The sequence below is a fragment of the Anolis sagrei genome, chromosome 2 (genome assembly GCF_037176765.1).
Source record: "Anolis sagrei isolate rAnoSag1 chromosome 2, rAnoSag1.mat, whole genome shotgun sequence".
In the NCBI taxonomy this organism is placed as follows: domain Eukaryota; kingdom Metazoa; phylum Chordata; class Lepidosauria; order Squamata; family Dactyloidae; genus Anolis; species Anolis sagrei.
Window position 1 is genome coordinate 219,187,729 of NC_090022.1, and position 18,467 is coordinate 219,206,195.

The 18,467-nt window shown below is 41.8% G+C and overlaps 2 protein-coding genes across 4 annotated transcripts in view; one reads left to right on the forward strand and one right to left on the reverse strand.

Moving 5' to 3' along the window:
- Positions 1–503: 503 nt before the first annotated feature.
- On the forward strand, positions 504–6,205 carry LOC132766460 (relaxin-3). Its single transcript, XM_067464416.1, has 2 exons — positions 504–713; positions 5,524–6,205. The coding sequence occupies exons 1-2, from the start codon at positions 515–517 to the stop codon at positions 5,889–5,891; spliced, it is 567 nt and encodes a 188-aa protein (XP_067320517.1). The 5' UTR covers positions 504–514; the 3' UTR covers positions 5,892–6,205.
- A 5,266-nt stretch (positions 6,206–11,471) lies between these two features.
- Positions 11,472–18,467, reverse strand: part of JAK2 (Janus kinase 2) — a 130,651-nt gene continuing 123,655 nt past the window's right edge. For all 3 annotated transcript variants that reach the window (XM_060762282.2, XM_060762280.2, XM_060762281.2), the window contains 2 exons: positions 18,099–18,209; positions 11,472–14,928 (listed from right to left, as the gene is read on the reverse strand). In XM_060762282.2, coding sequence (XP_060618265.2) covers positions 14,821–14,928; positions 18,099–18,209 — 219 coding nt within the window. In that variant the 3' untranslated portion in view covers positions 11,472–14,820. The remainder of the gene's footprint in view (positions 14,929–18,098; positions 18,210–18,467) is intronic.

Genomic DNA, 18,467 nt, shown 5'->3' on the forward strand with positions numbered 1-18,467 from the left:
GAGAAGGGTAGTATATAAATATAGTAAATAAATAAATAAGCATCTTCAGATGTGGAGGCATTACTTTTCATTCAACCCTGGTATATACAAACAGTAAGCAACAGGAGCATAGATCAGCATGACTAGAGAAGGCTGTCATTTCCAATCCTTTCAAAGTTAAGACCTGCAGAATGAAACAAGAAATGACACTTTCAAATGAGGAACAGATCTTCTAAACTTTGTTCCCTTGTGTCATGCCAATCATAATCCGTGGAGATAAAGGCCACCTGGCGAAAGGGCTTGGAGGTGTCCTAGTACATTGATAACGCGGGTGGGCGAAGGAAATGAGTGGCACAAGGGGGCGGGGGGGGGGCAGCTCCAGGGAGGGAGGAGGGTGAGTCAGGCGCGGGGCTGCCCCTCTATAAAGGGAGGCCCAAGAAGAGGCTGGAGCAGAGCGCCTCTCTGACCCTCGAGGTGTGTGTGTGTGTGTGTCTCTCTTTCTCTCTCTCTCTCTTTTTCTGGAGGGGGCTCTGCCATGGGGCTTGCTTGGCTGCTGCTCCTGCTCCTGCTCAGCCACTGTCCCTTCTCCCAGGAGCAAGAGGAGGGAGGCGAAGGCGATGTCAGGCTCTGCGGACGAGACTTTGTGCGCGCCGTCGTCTTCACCTGCGGAGGCTCCCGGTATAGGAGGATCTCCCCAAAAGAGGACCAGGCGCCCCCGGCCCAGGAGACCCTCGGTGCGTATCTTGGCCACGCTTGCCCCGCTCTGCGCGGAGGGAGGGAGGGAGGGAAGGAGGGAGGGACGGGGAGGGACACACTACCACGCCGCCTTGCCTGGTCAGAACCTCCAGCCAGGGCACGGCTTCCTTCTTTCTCTCCCCCCAGAGCCCCTTCCTGGCGAAGAGCCCACCTAAACATCAGGAAGCGCTTCCTGACTCTAAGGGCTGTTTAACAGTGGAACTCTCTGCCTCGGAGTTTGGTGGAGGCACCTTAGAACCATAGAGAGACTACTTGTAGCCCTCCTTCTTTCTGCCATACAGGGAAAGCACAATCAAAGCACCCCTGACAAATAGTCATCCATCACTCTCCGAGGCAGAGAGTTCCTCTCTTGAACAGCTCTTACCACCAGGGTTTCAGATTTTCCTTATTATGTTCTATCATCTAACATAATTCAGATAAATTATAACCAACTATGGAAGAAAATAAGCAAACAGATTAACAATTGGAAAAAATGGAATTGGGATATAACAACAAGGGTGAAGACATATAAAATGATGATACTGCCCAAATTTTTGTACTTATTTCAATGCCTTCCATGTAGCATTCCTCCCAAAATAATAAAGAAATGGGATAACTCGATTAAAACATGGGTAGTAGGCTCTAGTAAAACCAGAATTGCAAATTCAATTTTTTATACTCCACAAGAAAATGGAGGTTGGGGAGCACCTTGCCTCCAGAACTATTACGAAGCCTGTCAATTGGTTAGGTTACTTGAATTAGATATCGGTGAGCCCAAAAGATGGGTTAGGTTAGAGAAATTAACAAACGGGTGGGAATATGGATCTTGCATTATGGGGAAAATTGGGGGGAAAGAACTAAAAAACATAAAAGGAGGCCCCTTGTCATTAACAATGACTTGTTGGGGAAAATGGCAAAATAAACTCCCAGTAAATAAAATAGACAAGCTCCCAATAGGTTCCTTAGACAACAGAAAACCCCAGCTATATCGCAACATGCTAAAGAAACTGGAACAAAACGGAATAACAAAGATTGAGGACTTACTAAAACCAGATGGGACTGTAATTCAATGGGAGGAAATAAAAGATAAATGCGGGCATGGAAATTGGTTACAATGGGGAGGGCTGTCTAAAAAGCTAATAGAATTGAAGAATAAGGAAACCTCAGAAACAAATCTCGACAAAATAATAAAATGGAAAGTAGAGAGGGAGAAAGGAATCATGGGATTTATATACAACACAATCACCGAAATACAACACAACACAAAATCTACCCTAATAGAAGTCTGGAAGGAGGAATTAAGTTGCAGTGAGAGAGAAATAGACAATTGGATTAATTCAATCAATAAAATAAAACACCTAAAGATTAAAGAAATGCAACGAAAAATATTGACAAAATGGTACAGAACTCCTGTGCAACTGGCGCATATCACAAAAACGTGCCCAAAATTATGTTGGCACAACTGTGGTAAAATAGGAACATATGCCTACATGTGGTGGGAATGTGAAAAAATCCAAAAGTTCCAAGAAATAATCAGGAAAGAAATGGAGGAGCTATTAGGGATCAAGATAGAATGGAATAAGGCCCAATTTTTCACTCAGAAATTCGAAAATAAAGAGGAATATAAGGAAAGTGAGGAAATAATAAAACATATGATAGAGGGAATTAAAGCCTCAGTGGCCCTGGGCTGGAAAGACCACAAGAAATGGGATACAAAAACCTGGTACAAATATTTAGCAGATTACCTTCTTCAAGATTATATTAGCGAAAGGAAAAGTTACTATATGACGGGTCAAAGCAAAAAGACATGGAAAGCAAAATGGAAGGGTCTCATATATAGAATAAAGGGGAAAGATAAATATACGGTGTTGAACAAAACTATTCTCATGATTGAACAATTGTAATAAACACAGCTAAAGTATCTATTTGTTCCTGGGGGGGGGGGGTGTGCTGGTGGCGGGATTGGGGAAAAAACTGGTATTTTGAATGTTATTTTCAAAGATGGAATGTTTCTATGTATTATACAATAGTAATTTTGAATGTTATTTTCAAAGATGGAATGTTTCTATGTATTATATAATAGTAATAATAAAATTAAAAAAAAATGTTCTATCATCCCCCGGTGGTGCAATGGGTTAAAGTCAGCAGGACTGCCAAGACACTGCTTCCTTCTCTTTCCTGGTTGAGAGCCCACCTGGACACAAGCAAGCGCTTCCTGATTCTAAGAGCTGTTCAACAGTGGAACTCTCTGCCTCGGAGTTTGGTGGAGGCACCTTAGAACCATAGAGAGACTACTTGTAGCCCTCCTTCTTTCTGCCATACAGGGAAAGCACAATCAAAGCACCCCTGACAAATAGTCATCCATCACTCTCCGAGGCAGAGAGTTCCTCTCTTGAACAGCTCTTACCACCAGGGTTTCAGATTTTCCTTATTATGTTCTTTCATCCTCAGGTGGTGCAATGGGTTAAAGTCTTGTGCCAGCAGGACTGCCAAGACACTGCTTCCTTCTCTTTCCTGATTGAGAGCCCACCTGGACACAAGCAAGCGCTTCCTGACTCTAAGAGCTGTTCAACAGTGGAACTCTCTGCCTCAGAGTTTGGTGGAGGCTCCTTAGAACCATAGAGGGGCCACATCCAGTCCATCCCCCTTCTTTCTGCTATGCAGGGAAAGCACAATCAAAGCACTCCTGACAGATAGCCGTCCATCCTCTGTTTAAAAGCCTCCAAACAAGGAGCTGTGACCACTCTCCGAGGCAGAGAGTTCCACTGCTGAACAGCTCTTAGGATCAGGGCTACAGATTTTCCTTACTATCAGATTTCCTCTCACAATCAGGAAGTTCTTCCTAATGTTCAGGTAGAATCTCCTTTCCTGTAGTTTGAAGCCATTGTTCCACGTCCTAGTCTCCAGGGCAGCAGAAAACAAGCCTGCTCCTTCATCCTTATGACAGCTTTTCCTCTATTTATCCATGGCCATCTCTTCTGCAGGCTAAACATCCCCAGCTCTTGAAGACACTCCTCATAAGGAGTCAGGGTCTCCAGGCCTTTGATTGCCTTATTCTCCCTCCTCTGGACACCTCCCAGTCTGTCAATATCCCTCTTCAATCGTGGTGTCCATAATTGGAGGCTTTTAAACAGAGGCTTAAGATTAAAACACATTAAATCATTCATACCTGAATTCATAGTTTTAAATGAAGTCAAAATCTATGCCCTGTGTTCTGGTTGTATTGGTTTCTATATTGATTTACTGTCAATTTGATGCTGGTTATCCAATAGCGGTGCTATTGATATTCACATCTCCACTCAAACCTTTACAACTTTCCTGTTTCTAGGTATCAAGATTATTCGAACTTGAAGCACTGCGTGTTTAGATCCTTTCCTCGGGAAAGTCTTCCCTTTTTTCCACCAATTATTTAGTAGTGATTATTTATTTATCGTGTCAGAAGTGAATTGAGAATACAGTTATAAAGTATAGAAAAACCACAAAGTTAAAACTTGGCATTATGCTGAATTTCCTTTGACCAGAAGCTGGCCCCTCGGAGTGCCTCTGGTGGTTGCAAGAAGCTAAGCCATTGTGCATGTGACAGGACTCAGACTGCATGTAATAGGTGGTCTGTGGTTTGCTTTTCTCCACACTCGCATGTCATGGACTCCACTTTGAAGCCCCATTTCTTACGGTTGGTTCTGTATCTTGTGGTGCCGGAGCGCACTCTGTTCAGCACCTTCCAAGTCACCCAGTGTTCTGTGTGCCCAGGGGGGAGTTTCTCATCTGGTATCAGCCACTGGTTGAGATAATAATAATAATAATAATAATAATAATAATAATAATAGGTTGTTGTAGGTTTTTGGGCTGTATGGCCATGTTCCAGAAGTATTTTCTCCTGACGTTTTACCTGCATTTGTGGCAAGCAACCTCACAATAATAATAATAATAATAATAATAATACTTTATTTGTACCCTGCTACCATCTCCCCAAGGGACTCGGTGTGGTTTACATGAGGCTGAGCTCACAATTCAACAATACAAGCAATAACAATAACAATACATGCATTTAAAATAAATCACATAGACAATAACATAAGCAATGACAATAATGCAGAACACTTTAAAAACTATTGTGGGAGTTGGAATCCAAAACAATCCAAAACAACCTCTGAGGATGCTTGCCACAGATGCAGGTGAAACATCAGGAGAGAATGCTTCTAGAACATGGCCATACAGCCCAAAAAATCTACAATTACCCAATAATAATAATAACTTTATTTTTATACCCCACCTCCATCTCCCTAAAGAAACTCAGGGCAGTTTACATGGGGACAAGTCCATGTAACCTGGATTTTAGCTTGCCACTTTTGGACTCTCGCTTGCTGAAGTGTTCTTGCGAGTATCTCTGTATATCTTAGTAAGCTATTTCTTGATTTAAGACATTGGCATGCTGGCTGATATCCTAACAGAGGAAGAGCTGAAGATGGCAATGCCTTGGCCCTTTCTTTACTGGCTGCTCTTTCCCGATGGATGTCAGGTGGCACAATACCGGCTAAACAGTATAATTTCTCCAGTGATGTAGGGCATAGATATTAGTTGTGTTACAATAGAATAGAATAGGATAATTTTATTGTCATTGTACAACAAAATTAAATGCTTTCCCCACCACACATCACAAGAACAACACACCCATCCCTTCACACTCCAACCAACGTATTCTAGGAAGAAAAGATTGGTTCTGAAATGTAATTGGAGAAGTGTGTTATCTTTTTATTAGACATTTCAGCGATCCTAGCTGATACTTTACATTCCATTTTGTCTTAACAGGCTTTCTGCAAATTACCGGAGACAAAGGACAAGAAAACAATAATTTGCTCTCAGCTTTAGATCCTACCGTGAATCAGCTGCAAAGTCTCCGCCAACCAGCTGAGGAGCCGTCATTGAAAGACTTGCTCATTTTATATGATAACTATATTGAATCTGTTCCTCTTTCTGATACCTTCACTGAATATATTCGTCACACGGAGGATGTAGCCCGCAAAAGAGGAGGGGAAACGGAGCCGGATAATTCAAACAACCTGAATCACTTTCCCTGGGTCAAATACCCACGAAGAAAACGTGACCTTGAGAAGAGGCTGTCTGCAATATGCTGTTCTTTGGGATGCAACCAATCACTTCTTAGCAGACTATGTTGAGAATATGCACATTTAGTTTTCCAAGAACAGACTTACAGGCAGTTACAACACTACTTAGCTATATAGAATCATAGAGACTTTGCGGGCCATCCAGTCCAACCCCCTGTTATTATGTCCTTGTTTCTTTTTAGCCACCCTATAGACAAGGCATGGGCAAATTTTGGCCCTCCAGGTGTTTTGGACTCCAACTCCCACAATTCCTAACAGCCTCAGGCCTCTTCCTTTCCCCCCTGAGCCGCTTAGTCTTTTTATTGGAACCATATTCTGTGCTTATCATATTTGTTCAATTTTAATAAAAACATTTTCCCTTAAAATTAGGCTGATATTTCTACCAAAACTCTGTAGTGTTTAATTGCTTTTAATTAAATTCTTATGAATTCTTGACATGAGTATATCAAATTCACAGGTCTCCCAAGTATAATTAAACACAAAGAAGAACATAGGACTGAGTTTCTTATATACTCCCAATCAAGGTTTCCTTAATATCTATCTGGGGATTGGGAAATGAAATGTTACATGTTGCCATGCATAAACGTACAGGTATTTTGTTCATTTTATGAAACTGTAGGAAAATATGGAGGCAGGAGGAAAAGAGGGAGACCTCATTCCAGGTGGATTGGTTTGATCATCTCGGCATCACCTTGGACTGAATACTAACATTTAGGAAACACTGCAAATACCAAGCACAAAGTAGCTTGTAATATCATCTTGTGGAAACTTACTAATACTACATGGGATGCAGACCCAAAATTAATAAGAACACCAGCCCTGGCCTTGTCTTACGTGTTGAGTATGCCTGCCCCGTCTGGCACAAATCTGCCCACATGAAGCAGGTGGATATAGCACTGAATGAGACCTGCTGTCACGCTGCCAGGGCTCTGCCGGTACTGAGGCAGAGATGAACTAAACAAACACTCTGTTTGTATAAAGCAATTTAATTAAAACAGCACTTACTTTCTGGCTGTTTGAATAGTCCAAAATATAAAGCATAAAGGTAGCACTCAGCCACAGAATACAAAAGTAAAACTGATAGCAAACGCTACACCATAGTCAAAGGGTCCAGTCCAGTGGTCAAATGCTGAGAGTTCAGTGAACAAAGTCCAGGGATCAAGATTCTATATCGTAGTCAAAAGCCAATCCAAAGAGTCAAGGTTCCAGGGTTCCAAGGGCTCAGGAGACAGGTCAGGATACTGAAAATCCAGAAACCTGGGGGGAAACCAGCAGCATCTACCACCAAGATTTTTTTTGTCGTGTCAGGAGTGACTTGAGAAACTACAAGTCACTTCTGGTGTGAGAGAATTGGCCATCTGCAAAGACGTTGCCCAGGGGACACCCGGATGTTTTTGATGTTTTACCATCTTTGTGCGAGGCTTCTCTCATGTCCCCGAATGGGGAGCTGGAGCTGACAGAGGGAGAACATCCACATTCTCCCTGATTTGAACCTATGGGCTGTCAGTCTTCAGTCTTGCCAGCACAAGGGTTTAACCCACTGCGCCACTGCAAGATTAATCTGAATCTTCTGCTAGTCATATTAAGAGTAACATTTCTTTTAACCTTGGCTTAATACAACTAGGCTGTAATTATGCCTAAGAAATACATGAAGAAAAGTACCTTCATGTGCAAGATGAAGAGCTGTGAGAGCCGTTCAGCAGTGGAACTCTCTGCCCCGGAGTGTGGTGGAGGCTCCTTCTTTGGAAGCTTTTAAACAGAGGCTGGATGGCCATCTTTCAGGGGTGATTTGAATGCAATATTCCTGCTTCTTGGCAGGGGGTTGGACTGGATGGCCCATGAGGTCTCTTCCAACTCTTTGATTCTATGATTCTAAGATACTTTCTTGTTAATGTAAGATTGTTTGCTTAGAATACAGGTAAACCCAGGCCTGGGAGCCAGATGCAGCCTCTTGAGCTCTTTTCTTAGGCCCTCCCCTCTCAGCATCCTATCCTATTTTCTTCTCTCTTTCCTTCATCCTTCCCTCTCTCCCTCCTTCCTTCCCTTTCACCCTTTCATCCTTCCTTCCCCTTTGTCTTTCCTCCCTTCTCTCTTTCCTCCCTCCCTCCATTTCCTTCCATCCTTCTCTCCCTCCTTCTCTCCCTCCCTCTTTTTCCTTCCTCCTTTCCTCCTGGGGGATGAACAGGTTCAAAGATTTAAAAGCTTGTTCCATTGAGGAGTAGAGGGGAAACTGACCTTCTGCTGCTCTAGAGAACAGGACAGAAGGAAGCAATGGTTTCCAATGAGATTTGACTCAGAAGAACTTCTTGGAGAGTGGCATAGACTGCCTTGGGGTGTGGTGGAATCTTCTTCTCTGGAGGCTTTTCCACAGAGACTTTGATTGTACTTTGATTGTGCCTTCTTGCCTGGCAGGGGGTTGGACTGGATGGTCCTTGGGGGTCTCTTCCAGCTCTAGGATTCTATATCAGAAGTAGGCAATATGGGGTCTAATGGATACACTTTTTCCTCTCTCATCCACTATCTCATCCTGATGAAGGCCAACCCTTTTGGGATCCAAATGTTTCCTCTCTTTCCTTCACTTTCTGCCTCCGAAAGAGAAGATGAACGGGAAGAAAGGGCAGCGAGGGGACTTGGGGAGAACCCCCTCCCTCCTGGCCCACCCACCCAGCTCCCCCAAGTTAGAAAGTTTGTTCATGCCTGACTTAGAATAAAAAAGTTTCCCTTTAAGGATCTCCTGTTTTGCAATGCTTTCTTCATATGCCTTTACTCAGTGTGTATCTTCATATGCATGAAACGTTCTCATTTCCTACAAGTCTCTGCAGGGGAGGAAAAGACATGGAAAGTCCTCAGCAACTTCCCAATGAGTCACTTAATTACTTGGGGCAAATCAGTGGGCGGTGGCAGCTAGATGATCTCCAAGGATCCTCAAGGGTCCTATTTCCTACTCAAGTGCAGGAAATGAGACTATTACAGTATCATTTGCTACTCAGGTAGTCAAACAGCTTTAGTTTGCCCTGAAATCAGGTATCCGCAACAAAACAATACCTTAGTTATAATTGGTGTCTATATAAATATCTTCAAATTTAGAAGTACACGTTGCTCCAATATCACATTTTGTTTTCAAAGTAACATGTTACTCATCAGCAAGTAAATTCACATGTTGCTGTCAGTGTAACAGAATCCCTCACAAAAATGGCAAACCTGCCGATGTCCCCCCAGCAACACTGGCAATGAGTAAACATTAGTCATTATATAAAATTGTAGTGTATACACATCATTATTGCTTCTCGCTATTGCAGAAATAATTGTGCTACAGGAAACACTGATACTTTTTATATGTGGAAATGGGATCACTCGGGCCCCTTCCACACAGCTGAATAAAATCCCACATTTTCTGCTTTGAACTGGAATATATGGATTCAGGGCCTTTCCACACAGCCATATAACCCAGAATATCAAGACACAATATCTGCTTTGAACTGGGTTATCAGAGTCCACACTGCCATATATTCCAGTTCAAAGCAGATAATGTGGGGTTTTATTCAGCTGTGTGAAAGGGATCTCAGATAACTGGGGGCCCTTCCTCACAGCCCTATATCCCAGGATATCAAGGCAGAAAATCCCACATTATCTGAGTGTGGACTCAGTTCAAAACAGATAACGTGGAATTTTCTGCCTTGATATTCTAGGATATAGGGCTGTGAGGAAGGGCCCTTGGTCTAGTGTGTTAGTTCTCTTTTCTGCAACATAGAGGCCATGGGAGAACTGGATTGTTAGCCTGGGTAGAATTGGTTGTGCAAGGGCCCAGTTATACCATTGGCTGTGAGGGGATGCAAGACTCAATCAGCAAAAGGACTGGGATGCTTCTCTGCTGTATACTATCTGCAGTATAATTTACCACCAAAAAACCACTTTATTATTGAACAGTAATTTGTGCCAATCTTGAGCACCAAACCAAATTGTGGGGAAGTCAGGAACTAAATCCAGTTCACAGAACAGAACTCTCTGGTTTCAGAAGTCAGCTTAGAGCCAATTTACCTTGGTTCTAGCATTGACAGGCAATTTCTGATCACATGCATATGGAAAGAAAAGGAAAAAGATACTCTGGTTTGCCAACCAGGAGAAGCAGGACTAGCTACTGCATTTCACCAAATAACATAATAGTCACACCCCTCTTATCCAGCCCACAAATTGGTTTCTTGCCTTGTCGCACTTAATAATGGCATGGGTAATTCAGTTCATCATGCCACTTAAAAGCAGCAATGTATTCACCAGTGGCCCTGAGCCTAAAATTCTCAGGGCATGCGCATTGCCAATGTACAACTTAGTTATAGGGTGACGATTCAAAGCTTACCATATTACATGATTGCTTCATTTGTTTCCTCTGTAGTATCATCTCCCACCTCTCTTTTGAACCCCCCCCCCCGCCCCACCTCTTTCTTGCTGGTGTTTCATTCATCTTCTTGTTTCCTTCCATCCCTTTCTCATCTTCCTCCCTTTTTCCTTCCCCATCTCTCCTCCTCCCTGTCAATTCACAGCAGCACTTCCACTCCCTTATTTTCTCTCTGGGACGGCTGAGTTTGAATCTCTAGCTGCTGCTGACGAAAAATGTCCAAACAAGACATCATCTACATGGGTACAGGCAAATTTTGGCCCTTTAGGTATTTTGGACTTCAACTCTCAGAAATCCCATCCAGCTTACCTGCTATTAGGAATTATGGGAGTTGTAGTCCGAAACATCTGGAGGGCTTCGGCTTTCCCATACCTGTTATAGAAGCTACCAATATCTGGTCCCCGTGGGCCTCACATGGTAGGTGCATAAAGTGGTGACCAAAGAAGAAGGGGTCTGCAGAAAGACAGTTTTCAGCAACATGGCACAATTTTTTAAAAGAACTTAGTGTAATGTTCACACTCCCATTTTTTTTAAAAAATGGCATAAATGCGACTATTATGCAGCGAAATATGGTGTTTCAAGTTTTGGGAGTAACTCTTTGGCTTGGTCTTTTGTTTAATCCACAGTAAATTCAAACTGACACCCCTAAAAAGGTCAGATAAATGAGAAGTCGCTCTCCAACTCTGAATTGAAACAAATTCAAAGTCACCACATTTCAAGAGATCGCTTTTGTTTAAACTGTCTTACGGTGGAAAGTAACACGGGAAGGATTGGAGTTTGTTTAAACTGTCTTATGGGGAAATGCAAGCACAGAGAGCCCTGGTTTGGTTTGGTTTGGTTTAACACTACCTGCAATGATTACACAAGGAAAGGAAAAAGGCCCATTTTGGAACTCCAAAAATGGGGGTGTAACTATTATGCGGTGGCGACTATTATGTGATGAAATACAGTAATAATTCTCAAACAAAAACCATTTAATTTTCTAAGTAGAACTATGATCTAGTTAGCATTTTGTATAATGTTGTGAAACAAAAAAAATAAACAAAACCTGTTTCAACAAAAAACTCAACATTTTGACAGTAAAATCCTCTATCTTCTTACTGAAAACCACTAAGCTCAGTGGGATTACTCCCCATGTAAGTGTGTATAGAATTGCAACCTCAAACGTGTGATGGAATAAGTTTAAAAGCTTCCAAACTCATCAATGCATTTAAGAAATTTGAATACAACTCAACTAGTTATATTATACCAAGCAAATATGCCTTTATTCACTGGGGAGGGGACACTACAACTATGGAAGAGCTTGTCATTCCCTGAGTTTTTTCCATCTTATATGGAACATGAACTTCTTGATCAGATAAGGATGAATTCCCATTATGGTCAGACTACTACAAACTTGATATACTGCATCGCTTTACGGTCTTATCAATTTGGTTAGCCAGAAACACATTATACACATCATATTCCGCAAAAGCAAGAGACATTTTTCTGTACAACATATTTTTCAAAGGAGCTTCAAAGCCATGTACAAAGTGCAATGCATTTGACCATATCAATTTAAAAAAAAATAGGTATCTATACAATGTGCAACTGCATCTGAAATTGGGGATGGTTTGCAAATCTTCGGCCGTTGAAGCGTAACATACTATTACAAAATACAAAAACCTGCAAGTTTTACTCCAGGCGGCCTCCTCCCAAAACACACTGTTAGGCATAAGGGGAGAGAGGAGATTTGGCCTGAGGAAAGCAAGGTGGATACTGGGATTGCTCCCTCCTAATGCTGGGATGCTGTGCAAGCACATGGATTCCCCCAAGTGCAGGTGAAACACATCCCAACCTGTAAGACAAAATGAAGAAGCTTTGGCATGTGTGGGAGAGGAGATTTGCGTGTACTTTCAGACCACCATATTAGCCTTGATGTATATGCCAGAGCCCGCAGTGGCACAAAACAGACTTGGTACTCACAGAAGAAACATTTGCAACATTTGAGGTACTTTTAAAATCCTACACAAAGCTCACACCACTGCACTCTCCTTATCTGAGGTAGATAGGTGGATCAACAGACTAGGGGTGTATGCCATCTAAGTCACAATCTGTTGGACACTCAAGTATATTTCAAGTTTGCATTCAGCTCTGACAGCCTACAACAGGGATGCGAAGCATCCCGTCCTTCAGAGGCTGGTGGACTGCAAGTCCCAGCAGCCCTGGCAATGCAGCCAATGGGAGGAATGATGGGAGTTACAGTAAGGCAACAATAACAGTTCCCACCTTTGGTGTATAGAAACTGCCTCTTTCGCCAAATTTAGCCTTCTCGCTTCAGGGTGTAAACACTTCATTTGATCACAAATTCTGAGAAGGGGAGCTCTAGATTTCAAGTTTCTGAAGCAATGGCTCCCCACATTTGGTTTTTCAGATTGTTTGGACAACTTCACACTGCCCATACTGGACTGGGTTTGTGGGAGACAGAAGTCCAAAACGCCTGGACGGCCAAGGACTGAGAACCACTGCTCTAAAGCACTGCTTGGTGGCAAGTAGGGCAACATGGTCAAATATCTTGTGCACATCGCATCAATTTCAACTCCAGCTCTCCAGCTGACAGACCGATGCTACTCCTATTACTTCCATCTCTCCACATTCTTAGGATGTATAACTCACTGACATAAATTTGCTAGAGCCCCCAGTGGTGCAATGGGTCAAACCCTTGTAATGGCAGGGCGAGAGCGGGCTCAGCTCCCTCTGTCAGCTCCAGCTCCAGCTCCCCATGTGGGGATATGAGAGAAGCTTCCCACAAGGATGGTAAAACATCAAAACATCTGCGCATCCCCTGGGCAACATCCTTGCAGACAGCCAATTCTCTCATACCAGAAGCAACTTGCAGTTTCTCAAGTCACTCCTGACCTGAAAAAAAATGAATTTGTGCCACTGAGTCTGCTAATGCAAGGGTCTGCATGACTTTTCAATTTGTTCCACCATTTCAGCTGTATAAAATCAAGCTGTGATATCACAGAGCTGCAGTTACACATGGCCCAATTATATAACAACCTAAGGACAAGGATTGGTGAACGGGAGGATCACAGTTATTCTTTCAAAAACATCATAAACACATTTTCTATCCATAGCTGAATGGATAATCATGGAAAAGCAAAGTAGGCAAAAGGGGGAAATGCAACATTTGGTAGGGCTGGCAAGGCTAACACAGTTTACACCTGGAACGTTATCACATTTCGGACTACAAAACGCTTTCAAAGGCTTGTATCTTTTAAGAGACAACAGCAGAACTCATCACATGTACTAACACAAAGGTAGGAAAATAGACTGCTATATATATTTGTTCATTGAAAAACATATATTTCAGCAGGCGCTCTAAAATAGATTTATATATATGTATATGTCCTTTTTTTTTGTTCCCTTTCCATCAAAGTATTTACAGTACATCAATCCCCAAAGGTGCATCTCTGTTTCTGTCGCTGGCCAGCACTTGGCTCAGGCAGGCACGTTGAAAGTTGCTCAATCAACTCTTCGAAACACACACAGGCGTTTAACTTGTCTTACTCACAGTGAATTCACTATGCTTTGACGCTATAAAGAAACAAACAGACATACATTAAACCTCGTTCAGGAAACACAAGCCCTTGTGCAAAGGATGCCCAAACACTCTTCAGTCACCGAAGAAAAGTCCAGCGTGAATTATAGAAGTCTTTTGTAACTTCCTGCTCTGGTTTGCATGGTATTCACCACTTTTACATGGGGTCCTCGATAGGTTGCCCCAATGTTTTTTGGCGATCTGTACGCTGGGACATCAGAATCAGCCTGTGATGTTTTCTCCTCTCACCATGACTAGTAGCTGTCCTATATGCCTTAGATTGCTTTAAAAAATAAATCTTATGGTAAAGCAGAAGAGGAATCCACACACAGGTATAATGAAGATGATGATGAAGATGATGATGATCGATACAGAGTGACTATGGGCATCCTTGTCCACTATTAAGCTCAACTTGCTCCTCTTTAAAGTGACATGCTGGGAATGTGAAATATTCTAGGTGTGCTGAAACAGATCACAGATGTTTCCAAATGTCCACAAATTCTGTAGACCAGAATTTGTATACAGTCCCACAGGTAAACAGGTACAACACTGTAGTCTAAATCACGTTCACCTCAGTGATGATTTTCTTTTTAAAAAATATGTCAATCTGCTCACCATTCAGTCTTTGGATTCTTTTAGTCAAATCTGTAGGTTGACAATAATATTTGTTGGCCAATCTGTCTGTCTGCATGTAAGGCAAAACAAGGTGATGCTAACTGAACACATTTCCAGTGATTTGCTTTTTTTTTTTTTAAGTAAAAACAAATGCAATTCTTTCACGACCAAGTGCTTTGCACTGGTGCAGCACAGCAATACTCCCCATGAAGGAAGAAACCAGAGTTCTTCACAGTCGTGCGGAAGTCATGATGGGATCATTTCCTTCCAACCTCTGTTCTCAAAGAAGAAAGTGCCTGGGAGGGCCAATAATCTGCAACCACGCCAAGAACAGAACACATTTTGCAATGCAGGTCAAGGTTTCTCTTTGGATGCTCTTTGTGGAGTCTTCATCCACCCATGTTCTCCCTTAGGACATCAACTCTCAGAGTGAGGTCCCTAAAGATGGGTCGCACGCTTGGGTTACTGTTCCAGCACTCTGTCATGATGGCATAAACCTTGGAAAGACAGAAAAACATCAGCATGAGATAGGCAAAACTATAGTCGTAGGTCATTTTTAAACTAGTCAAGATATCAGAGGCCTTGGCACTAAACAAAAACAAAGACTTTAGTTTACCCTATGCATTTCTCTTTCTCATACACACACTCTATTCCCCAGTGTAGAACTTTCCAACCATTTCATGCTGGAGACATAGAATTGCAATTTTTAGAATTGCATGGTTTTACGTCACAGTAATTAAGTTTTGGAGTCCCCGGTGACCCAGCGGGTTAAACCACTGAGCTGTTGAACTTCCTGACCAAAAGGTTCAAATCCAGGGAGTGGGGTGAGCTCCCCCTGTTAGCCCCAGCTTCTGCCAACCTAACAGTTTGAAAACGTTCAAATGCGAGTAGATCAGTAAGTACCACTTCAACAGGAAGGTAACTGCACTTCATGCGGTCATGCTGGCCACATGACCCTGGAGGTGTCTACGGACAATACTGGCTCTTCAGCTAAGAAATGGAGATGAGCACCACCCCACAAAGTCGGACTCGACTAGACTTAATGTCAAGGCAAAACCTTTACTACTTTACTTTAATTCAGTTTTACTAGCAAACAAGAGGTTAAACCAGAAGTGGTTTAACAAACAACAGGTTACACCAGAAGTGACTTGCAGTTTCTCAAGTTGCTCCTGACACGCCGAAAAAACAAAACAAAACCCAACTCCTTTTAAGAAATACACACACAAACTGTAATTATAAAATGTATGTGGACACACAACATAGTTCATGAAAACTTTTCAGTTATATTTTAAAAAATATATGATTTTTAAGATAATAGAATACATTGCCAAGATTTTTGTCATTTTTCATTATATTTGCGCAACACTCCTACATACTGCAGCTGACACATAGTTTGGAAAGTTCTGTCATAGCACATTTCCTTCTTCTAACACTCTCTCCTATGTCAGGATCCTCTGCCTAGGACCTCCCATAATATAAAGTGTGTGACCTGGGACTAGTATTTACTTCAACAATATTATATATTTCTTTTGTTTAAGCTTTATTACTATAAACTATTCCAGTACACTGAGTTTATTTTAGCTAGTTGATGGGAATTAAGAGTAGGCAGCTGCACACTGTAGTTAGTGGGAACCAGCACTAATTAACACCAAAAACCTGAACAATAAGGGAGGGGAGCCTGGGAGGACAGAGAGCTGGAACCAAGGTTGGAGTGAGCTCCCAACTGTCAGTCCTAGCTTCTGCCAGTCTAGTAGTTTGAAAGCATGCAATATGAGTAGATCAATAGGTATCACCTCAGTGGGATGATAAAAGAGTACCCCATGCAGACATGCCAGCAAAAAGATTGGAGATGTCTACAGACAGCAGGCTCCTTCGGCATGGAAAATGGAACAGGAGCACCTCCTCATGGCAGGAGTTGAGCATCGCCTCCAGACTCCAGAGATGGAAAAAAGGGAAGGTCTTTACCTTATCTGTGTATTGTATGTCGTTTGTGTAAAATGGCATTGAATGTTTGCCTCGTATGTGTACTATAATCCACTTTGAGTCCCTCCGAAATATAAATAAAGTGTATTATTATTATTATTTTTGTTATTATTATTATTATTATTATTATTATTATAAACCAACTAATTAAATTCTTATATTGAAAGCAGCACAAAGTCGAAATGGCTAGAAACTATTTAAAATGCAAATGAGAAGGAAAAATACAACACCATTAAAAATAATTTTGGAGCAACGAGGGTGAAAGTCTGTTTAAAACAGGTGTTTGTGTGCCATGGAAAAAAATCAGATGGAAATTTGCTCTTTTGTGGGAGGAAGTTTGCCAGTCTGGGAGTAGCCCACCAACATACCTTTGAAGCTAATGGGACAGAGAGGAAACTTTCTCTTCCCACATGGTATACTTTTTGGGGGTTAAGATGGGTTTATTAACTTTATTAACTAAAAGTTACGAATAATTAGAAATGCATTGCCAATACATCTGCTGCGATAGGTGGTATCTTTCTGTGATCTCACAGGCAGAAAGTAGCATTGCATATTTTTTGGTAAACTTCCTTGGATTAATTTGAGAGAATTAACCTGTGAAGATGGATTTGGGAAATTTCTGTGAAGCCTCTAAGATGGTTCCTTGTTTTAAAAAGAGATCTATGTAATGTTTATTTCCACTCATTATCTTAATATTTTACATCAGGGTGGGGTTTATGTGGCCTTGCTGATTTTATTTATTTATTTCATATCAAAAGCATTGCATAAATTAGTGTAAAATTGATAAAAATACAAGGCGCACAAGTGGCTAAATATCTTTTGACCAAAAACGGGCAATAGCAACGGCATTGCCTGTAGCCTCCAACCATTCTTCCTCTGTACATGAGGCAGGACATTGTGGACAAGCATACAGATACGGGGTTGTTTGTTCTGCTCCACAGTCGCACAAAGTGGATTCTTTTAGGCAGTGCCATTTTGCCAGATTGTTTTTTGATCTGCCCACTCCACTTCTGAGTCTGTTCAGGGACTTCCAAGTTGGCCATTCTTGGTTTGCCCCTGGAGGAAGACCCTCGCGGGGAGCCATCCAATTCGGATTTCCTGGTTTAGCTGCCCAGAGGGAAACTTTTGCTGTTGCTGGGGGGATGTTAAGGGGAGTGGTGATTCTCATTCTCCTTGATTTGAGTCTACTGGGAGTCTATTTGAGCCTTGCAGCTAACTGTTAGTTTGTTTGTTTATTTATCACACTTATACCCTGCCATTCTCAAACCCGAAGGGGACTCAGGGCGGCCTTACAGAGGCCACAGTTTGATGCCATACATGAAAATACATCAATAAATAAACAAAAGCATTAAAATCCAACCAATTAAAACATAAATATTAAAACAGCAATGAAAATCACACAATCCAGGTCATATCCCAGGGCCGTTCTGAGTCATTCTTTATCTTATTGCACTGTTCCCATTTACTGACCAAAAGCTTGATCCAGAAGCTATATTTTTAGTTTCCCCCCGAAGGTCTGGAGGGAAGGGGGCCAATCTAATTTCATTGGGAGGGACAAGGGGCCACCACTAAGTAGACCCTGTCTCTTATCCCCCAATACTGTGGAGATACTAACTAGGACCTCTGGGAAATGCAATATAGCAATGGCAGAAGAATGACAAGATAAAACATAGCAATCTCATACCTCATCAGGACACCCATCAGGTCTTGACAGCCTGACATTGTTTTTCAAAAGAACTATTAAATGGAATGCGATCTGGTTTTGCTTATCATCGCCAATCATGCGCATGAACTCCTAAAAAGGAAAATCCAAAGCCAAATGTTTGTAAGGTTGTTTTAATTTTATTACATATATATGTTCACTTTTATATGCTAATAATGAGGTGGGAGTCAGCCAATAATAATAAAATACAGATTTTTAATAATCCAGAAAAATATAAAGAACAATCCCATTAAAAACATTATAGGAAAAAATACAAACATTATGAAAATATGAAAATGAAAACCTCACTCAGTAACAGAATGGCTTTAAAATATAGGTGTTTAAAGGAAA